We start from the raw sequence: 9,015 nt of genomic DNA on the forward strand, positions 1-9,015 counted from the left end.
TGCTCATAGATCCAGCACTACACAATAATTGAGGTTAACATAACATAAAAACATGTTTAAATCATAATCGAACCTAACATATTAATAAACACAAAATTTACCTGAAGTAGCGTCAAGTACCCCGCAAGCTGTCGGGTGGTGGTCCTACAAGCCTCATCTAACTGGTCATACATATGAACCAGCGCGGCAACCCCCCAAGCGTAACCACCACTATGAGCGAGGTCCCGGAAAGCGTCAAGGTGGACCACATGCACGTATGTTGCACTCTTATTAGCAAAAAGAGTGCAACCGACAAGGTGCAGCAGATAAGCGCGAGCTGCGACAATCCACCGTCGGGCCTGACATCTGGTCTCATAAATGTCACGAACCCATCCTAATCATACATATGCTCCACGTGTGAGTGCTGTCTCGGCTCTGGCCTCCTCCGCAGACACTTCCAGCAACTCCGTGAGCAAGAATCTGGCCTCCTCCGTAGAAAGAGCGTGGAAACTGTGCAAGGCGCCAGTGATGGGCAAATGTAGAATGGACGACACATCATCCAATGTGATCGTCAGCTCTCCTACTGGAAGGTGGAAGGTGCTAGTCTCACTGTGCCACCTCTCCACAAATGCGGATATAAGTTCAGGATCGTCAGTAATAACTGAACAATCTATCAGTGGACTTAATCCTGTGGCAGCCACCATCCCTTCAATCTCAGGCACTGGCCTCCCAATCAGTGTCACCTTCCTCCCATGTGACACTAACTTCAAATCAGGACGTTCCTGATTTGAAGTACAAATTATACAATTATTAAAAAAAATTAATCATAAACAAATAAATAAACAATGACAAATAATTAACAAATTAAAATACCTGTCCACTCCACACGGCATGTGCAACATGCTCGGCAAATGATGTGAGCACTGACGGGTCACGTGGACCACCAGGGAATCCCTCTGCAGCATCATCACCATCTGACCCCTCACCACTATCAGCACCCTGTGCGTCCACACGCATCTCAGGTGCCTCCGTAGGCTGCTCAGGGACATCATCAGTCATGTCAGCGACGTCCTCAGCCATATCACGTCCCTCTGCAGTCATCTGATGAACGCGTAGCCTACGGGCTGAGGCAGTAGGCCTACGCCTCTCAGGAACATCAGCAGCATCCTCATCAGCAGGTCTATCTCTGCCTACAACTCTACCTATCGCACGACCTAAACCTCGTGTTCTGGCCATGATCTGCAAATCATGTCGAACACGTATTTTTTTCGGTCAAAATATACATAATTTTCTTTATAAAAAAACAACTTTATTTATAAACAAATAAGACTAACTTAAATCAAATTATTTTAAAACATACACAACATGATTTTTTTAAAAAAATTAAACTTCATTTATAAAAAAAACACTACTAATGTAAAAAAATTTTATTAATAAACCTCCACAACTTAATTTTAAAAACAAAATTAAACAACTTCATTAAAAAAAAACACAACTAAATTATTTAGTAAACATCCACAAGTTAATTTTTTTTAAAAAAATAAACAACTTCATTTATAAAAAAAACACAACTAATATAAAAATAATTCATTACTAAACATCCACAACTTAATTTTAAAAAAAAAAATTAAACAACATCATTTATAAAAAAAACACAACTAATGTAAAAAAAATTAATTAGTAAACATCCAACTCTTAATTTAAAAAAAAAATAAGAAACTTTATTACTTAAAAAAACACAACTAAATTACTTAGTAAACATCCACAAGTTAATTTTTTTTAAAAAAATTAAACAACTTCATTTATAAAAAAAACACAACTAATATAAAAATAATTCATTACTAAACATCCACAACTTAATTTTTTTAAAAAAATTAAACAACTAATGTAAAAAAAATTATTTAGTAAACATCCACAATTTTTTTAGAAAATAAAATACTTCATTTATAATAAAAAAAACTAATTAATTTTAAAAAAAATAATATTTTTATAAAACTTCCAAAACACACAACTTTAATTATAAAAATAGACAACTTCATTTTTAAAGAAAAAACACTAATTTAAAAAAATCAACAATAAACAAAAACAAACACAACCACTTTTATAAAAAAAAAATTTACAAATTAATATTTAATAAAAATACACAATGTAAATTATAAAAAAAAACATGACATCAAAAATTCAAACCTCATTTTTCATAAAATCTATAAAACAAAATAATCAACAGAAATATAATAATTCATTTAAAAAAAAAACAAAAATATTTTTTGTTTTAAAAAAAAAAAGAAAAAAAAAACAACTTTCCGGAAGAAGTGTTCTTCCGGAATTATTCCGGAAGAACACTTCTTCCGGAAATCCCAAACGTTTCCGGAAGAAACCTTCTTCCGGAAAGTTTCTGGAAGAAGAGTTCTTCCGGAAAACGTTTGGTTTCTTCCGGAAGAACACTTCTTCCGGAAAGTTTCCGGAAAATGTTCTTCCGGAAGTTCCGGAAGAACCCATAACGGGTCTTCCGGAAGCCTCGTCGTCAGCCCCCTTTCCCTATTTTTTCCGGCACCTCCTGCTCTCGTCTTCTACCCTATGGTTCTGCTAACCTAAGGTTCTTTTAACCTAACCTAATGCTACAACTACACAGTGCATAATAAAACCAAATGGAAGGTTAACGAAACTTACCTCGAACGGCAATGGCGTCCAGGCGAAAGAAGTAGCAGCTGGGCTCGCGGTGGCTTGCGGTGGAAGAGAATGCTCCCGGAAGAGGAAAGAAAAGAAACAAAAGCAGAAGCAGAAAGTGAATCCGGGAGAAAAGAGGGAGTGTTTTAAAAAATTTTAATGAAGGGCAAACTTGACCTTTCAATAAATTGCTGGGTGCACCAGCAATAATGCTGGGTGCACCTAGCATATCCCTATAGTTTACCACGAATCTGCACTTCTAGAGTTAGGGTTATATTTGGTAAGATATTTTGATTAATTTTAACTTTTTTTACTAGTTAAAAAGTTCGTTAGCTTCTAATTTTTTTCTATTTATATCCTCAACATATTTATTTAATTTTTTTTAAAATTTTGGCAATATTACTCACAATCAATTAATTTGGGGCATTTTGCCGCTACTTTTAAATAAACTTGTTAATTTTACCTTTTATCATTTGTTTGTTAATAAGTGAAAAGTTGGGGTAAAACTCACCAACAGACTAAAAAATTAGAGGTAAAATTTGTCAAAAAATTAAAAAGTTGAGTGTTAAATTTGTAAATTAAAATTTAGAATTAAAAACTGTAATTATTTTAAGGATAAAATGAAAAAAAATTCACAAATTTCTTAAATAATAGGAAGTAAAATGTGTCAAATTAATTTTTGAGCGTAAAACTCAAAAGATTGAAAGTAAAAAAGCACAATTAAACCAAAAATAAAATGAAGACGTATATAAATATGAGTAATAATATTAACAATCAAATACAATTTAATTTTCATTTTTAAGGGCTTAATTTTGCAGTTCTTAAATTGAATCAATACATCGTTTAATTCTATGATCCTATTACTAATGTAGCATACTGTTGAAATAATTACACTATATCCTTTCTGATTTTCTATATAATAATTGACTTTATTATAGTGATCCATATATCGAAATTAAGAAAGTCTTCATGTTTAAAACAACATTTATCAAGGTATTATATTTATCTTATTCTAAAGAAACAAATAGAGTTCTAATCTCGGACTCAAGGTACAAGACATTGTCTTACTTCACCTGATCAATCCTTTGGAGTTAATATATAATAATTTTAATTTAACATTTTTCTCTAATTTGTATCCAAAAAAATTAAAATATAAAATGTTAATCACCCATACCAAGTTTGTCTTGGCTTTAATAATCGGAGCTCATGCTCCAAGAATAATGGGAAAAAAAAATCATTACCAAGAGAATGATCGCAACTTAATATTGTTTCCTTTCTTATAATAGGTAAAAACTTCATATTCAGCTCAAATAAGTATAAAGTCATAATTTGTGAATTAAAAGAACTTGAACAAATTTATTGTTTTGTTTATATAAATAGTTAGAGCATCTCCAATGAGAATTTTGCAAGTTATTTTTGTCATTGACATTAGTAAAATTCATGGCCCAATCCTAACAATTTTTTAGCAAAATAGGAGCTCAGATGGCTCTTTTGGGCCTCATGGTCGAGCCCATCGCCACCAAGTCGGCGTCACATACACAATTTTGTTCCAACTCTAAAAAATTTTAAGAAACTCATACTTTTATATTTTTTTTTTACTTAATTATAATTTAATTATAGTGATTATTATATGTCAGATATATATTATTTTTATGACTAAGAAACAGTTTCTTACAAAAAAATATAAATCTTAATTTTAAGAAATTCCCACTGCCATATAGATTTGTTCTAATGGAGAAGAAACTGTTCACTTAAGAAACCTTCAAGAAATGCCCATTAGAGATACTCTAATAATTCTGCAATTTTTGACAGTCAAATGTCTTTCTTTCCCTCTAAGTTACAATCTTTGCTTTAGAAAAACCAAGTTAGAAAAATATCAAACCCTTGACTGCCCCTTTGTTTCCTTAGAAGAATCATATTTAGATGCAGAGTTGCATGCAAAAAGACACAAATAACAAGTAATGAGGAAGCACAGATTGAAAGAAAATGATATGTACAAACATGAAAACCACATCAGCTAACAACTGACAAGATGAACTACATGCATGAAGCATGATAGACTATAAACTGCATACACCACTTCCATAACCATTCACACTCCAATTATTCTTACAATCACACACACTTGACAGCTACATAATAGCATCATCAAAAAGAGACCTAGACCACCAATATTATTATGAATTACAAAGCAGAAACTAGAATTGCTTATCATCATTCCTCCCTCCCTCAACATGTAAAACAAAGTAACCTTTACCACAAAATGCTATATATCCAAACGAAGGGGGCCCTAGCAACTCATAATGAAACACTAAGCTCACTTTGCCAAACATCAGGAGACTTTCTTGTTACTTTTAGAGTAGATGCCAGCATGATATGCGTGCAACCTTGAAAGAATGAAAAAGGAGGGCTGAAAGTGGGACCGCAGTTGCCTAATGTGCATGCATTCAATCACCAAGAGAGAGTGCAACACTTGAGAGAAAAAAAAAAAGTGTCCTCATTTACAGCAAAGACCCTCCACTACCATCTCCATCACTTCAATCTGTGACCTTTAATCTCCAAAAAAAGCTACAAGATAATCATGTTGGTCAACAAATTGAAACCCCATATCCTGCATTTTTCCCCAACCAAAGTGCCAAAGTGCAATACTATCTATTTCAGTATTAGTACACCTTTATTTCCCAACCATGTATGTACACCTCAAGAAAGAGGATTTAAAGAAGACAAGAAGCAAACATGCTAAGATAAACATATCAACCAACAAAGCTAAGAATTCAAAGAACATCTTTTCACCATGAATGTGCCCTTCAACCAATATGCTGTATCAGTGGCTGTGACTGTGAGTACTACTTAGTGATATTTCACCCAAGAGCACCAGTTTGGGACATCAAAATTTTCAAGTACTCAATAGTTCCATCAATGACTAACAGTGGCCCCTTTCCTTTTGCACCAGGAATTAAATTTTCAAGAACTTTCAATGATTCACTGATCTTATCCTTTTTAAATTTGATATCGCAAGCCACTGAATTATCTACTTTAGTTTTATCAACAGAATATGCCCAGCCACAAGAATTCTTTGATTCAGCATCGCTTACACAATCACAGGTTTCATTTGGTCTTAGCAAACTATACCTGTCCGCAGGTGTGGATGATCTATTATAGTCACCATCAAATAGCTTTAGCCTTTTGTTAGGCCAATCAGAGCTAGCAACCTCCTCCTTCGTGTCTTCAAATTGCTCTTGTATCACATAAGTCTTATTAGTTGCCAATGGAGAATGATCTGTACTTGTTACCTCATCACAACTATCATCATCATCGCCTTCAGGGCTTTCATCATCAGAATAAAGCAGTGCATTTATTTCTTCTGTATCTTCATGGTTTTCACTTTCTTCAGTAATTGCATGATCCTTAACAGACTCTTTCAGTAAACTGTATCTGGTTAGATGCTTTTGACCCACATTACTGGCCTGTCCCTCCCCATTTATGCCATAACTTTGAGCAAACTTTGTAGCAGTAACAGTTGGACTCTGGACAAGAGGGAGGACAGGACCATAAAACAACCTTGTCTTATTATCAGAGCGGTCAAAGATCAGTAACCTCTTCTGCAAAGAAGGATTTGCATTTTGTAAAGCTCCTCCAAAATGTGTTTCTTTCAAACTTGTGTCAGCATTGCAATACTGAAGGAATCCTTGCACTTCATTTTTTAGCATGCTCTTCAGACTTGGGATAGAAGGAGCTGCAAGCCCATGAAATGTACTGACAGCAGGCAAGATGGAAGTGCTTGAATTCAGATATGCTGGAAGACTGAGTAAGCTGGGCTTAGGCAGTATACTGAAGTGATTAGAAGAAGGTGATTGCCAAGCCACATGGTGTGGGCGAGGCAAAGACTCGTCAGCCTTAACCATCCAACAAAACAAATGACCTACAGAACAATAGAACCAATCAGACAATGCTAAATATGAAAGCTTTCAATTGAAAAGATGAAAATAGTGCATTAGAAAATATGTACCAGTAGATGTTATGGTGCTCTTGTATGAGATCTTTGGAAACTTGCTGCTTTTCTAAGGAACAAAGGAAAAAAAAATAAAAAAAAACTACAAATTCCAGCTTAGTGAGAAGGAAATGTGAAGCAATCTACGTGACAGGCTTAAGCAAATGACGGAAGTACTCAGCCTGCAAAGAGTCAGAAGATAGTACACGTCACTCATTGAGCTCATAAATCTATTAACTGATAACAGAGGCCAATAGTTTTTAGTGTTTAATGGTGATAATGTTCATGTCTTATGCCACAATACAGACATATAAGGAGACTTTCATCAAACAACAAGCTCCATCATCAAAGATATAGGCATTTCATAAAACAGCAACTGGAAAACACCAACAATCAGAACAGAAACATGTTACTAACCTGACAAAAATGCAAGGGTTGAAAGCATGCTATCACTCTAACAATAATTGTTGCTGCACCATCAATGCCATACTCATGCTTTAATGCCCGGAATCTTGTTTGGCTCGCTGCTTGGCACACCATAACTTCTTTTGTTTCTCACCACACTACTCAATCAATCTAATGTTATTGCACTCAGAGAATAAACGCTCAATTGAATATCACAATGAAGTTACCCCAAGCTAAACACAATCAGAATCAGCTAGAACTAGAGAACAATATGAGATAAGAACATACTGAAAATACAAAACAACAGAATCTGCCTTCACTTCCTATCTTTTAGCCAATTCTATACTTATCAGAAGAAACGATCAGACAATGGTTGGCATCCATGGCAGTGGCTAAGCAAAGAGACCAGAAGCAAAAAAATATAGGATTTTTGGAAATGATCATCTACAGAATAACTTTACAATACAAGTTCAACTGTATAACTTGGCGGAACACGTCAACAGAAAGACCCAACCAACGCATGCTGATTTTTCCGGTGTGGCTTAGATATCCAGAATTACGTACAGCTTCAGGCTGATATTATGCACTCAAGTAAACCAATATCCCTGAAACAAGATTATATCATAGAATAAAAATCATAACTTGATTTTATCATACATCATAAATTAAGTGTTTTTTTTTTCTAGTCTATTTCATGTACCAAATCTTCTAAAATATTACAGACAAGTCTTAACTGAGAAAACATCAATAACCATTGTGAGTATGGACAGAGACATCGAAACATATAATTTAAGCGTTCATTTACGCAAAATGAACCTGTGGGAACCTTATCCTTGACAACAGCCATAATAAGAGAACATAATCACCACATGCTGACTTGTTCTCAAGTAACATACAAGGACATGAAGCACACTTAGCCTAGTATCAAAATCTTTCAACCAAATAAGTTTCTGAAACACAAAGGAGGATAAAAAAATACTACAATCCTCAAGTTTCTCAACAACAGAAGCTGTTAATTTAACAGAACATACCCAACAAAGAAAAGGCACATACCCAGATACCCTTATAAGATTTGACTCCAAAACCAAGTTTTATCAAAGAGATCCTAGACTCCTAGTCCCAGTTCAACCAAAGCCTTCACCTTTTCACTCCCCGCCCTCGAACCCACTAACAAGAGCAAAAAATATAGAAAACCCAGAAAGCAAAAACAAGAAGGAAACAGTGTGTGAAATACTTACAGAAGGATCAGAAGGAAAAAGGTGTCCTGAATTGAGCAGAGTGAGAGAGAAGAGAGAAAAAAGAGATGATTGAGATTGAATAGGGAAAAGTAAGGAAAGAACCATTCACTACAAGAAAATGTCCAAAGAGGTACTGCTGAATGTGGATGCCACCGCTATATAGACAACCAAGTGTCACTTTTGACTTAACTTCTTAGCAATTGCTGATTAGAGTCGTTAAACTAACAGTGACTTATTTTATTAAAAAAATACTAATTATTGTATTTTTATCATAGTTTTTAATATATTTTTAGTTTGACTTAAATAATTGCCTATTATTCTCTCTACCAATTAATGTTATTTATAGTCTTCTTTGCTAGAAAAGATGCAACATAATACTAGTATTCAAAAAATATAGTTAAGAGTATAAATATTAGAAAAATATAATATATTATATTAAAAAATTAAAATAATATTTATTTTGAGATTTATTTTTTCTTCTAACATGATATTTATTGTGGAATAAAAGGAGTATTTGTTTTTTAAATAAGAGATTGATTAATAACACCTATTTCTTATTATATGCCTTTAGGTCTGACTTTCAAAAATAAAATTATAGATTTTTTAACATCCTATTTTTTTAAATAAATTAAAAAGAATTTTATTTAAAAATAAATAGTTTTAAAAAAATAATAAAATTTTTATGATTAAATAAATAAGGAGAAATAATTTTATTAATTAAAATAATAGTTTTAA

The 9,015-nt window shown here is 33.5% G+C and overlaps 1 protein-coding gene across 3 annotated transcripts; it reads right to left on the reverse strand.

Annotated features, from left to right (window-relative positions):
• Positions 1–4,704: 4,704 nt before the first annotated feature.
• Positions 4,705–8,437, reverse strand: LOC100790978 (transcription factor bHLH143). Of its 3 annotated transcripts, none has more exons than XM_006583706.4 (4): positions 8,281–8,437; positions 7,055–7,647; positions 6,656–6,819; positions 4,705–6,568 (listed from the first exon to the last, which is right to left on the reverse strand). In XM_006583706.4, the coding sequence occupies exon 4, from the start codon at positions 6,549–6,551 to the stop codon at positions 5,508–5,510; it is 1,044 nt and encodes a 347-aa protein (XP_006583769.2). In that variant the 5' UTR covers positions 6,552–6,568; positions 6,656–6,819; positions 7,055–7,647; positions 8,281–8,437; the 3' UTR covers positions 4,705–5,507. The 3 variants fall into 3 exon arrangements, with proteins under 3 accessions (XP_006583769.2, XP_003529257.2, XP_040873250.1); XM_003529209.5 differs by lacking the exon at positions 8,281–8,437 and adding an exon at positions 8,096–8,239; XM_041017316.1 differs by lacking the exon at positions 8,281–8,437 and adding an exon at positions 8,074–8,199.
• Positions 8,438–9,015: the final 578 nt, after the last annotated feature.

This window comes from Glycine max, chromosome 7, assembly GCF_000004515.6.
Source record: "Glycine max cultivar Williams 82 chromosome 7, Glycine_max_v4.0, whole genome shotgun sequence".
In the NCBI taxonomy this organism is placed as follows: Eukaryota; Viridiplantae; Streptophyta; class Magnoliopsida; order Fabales; family Fabaceae; genus Glycine; species Glycine max.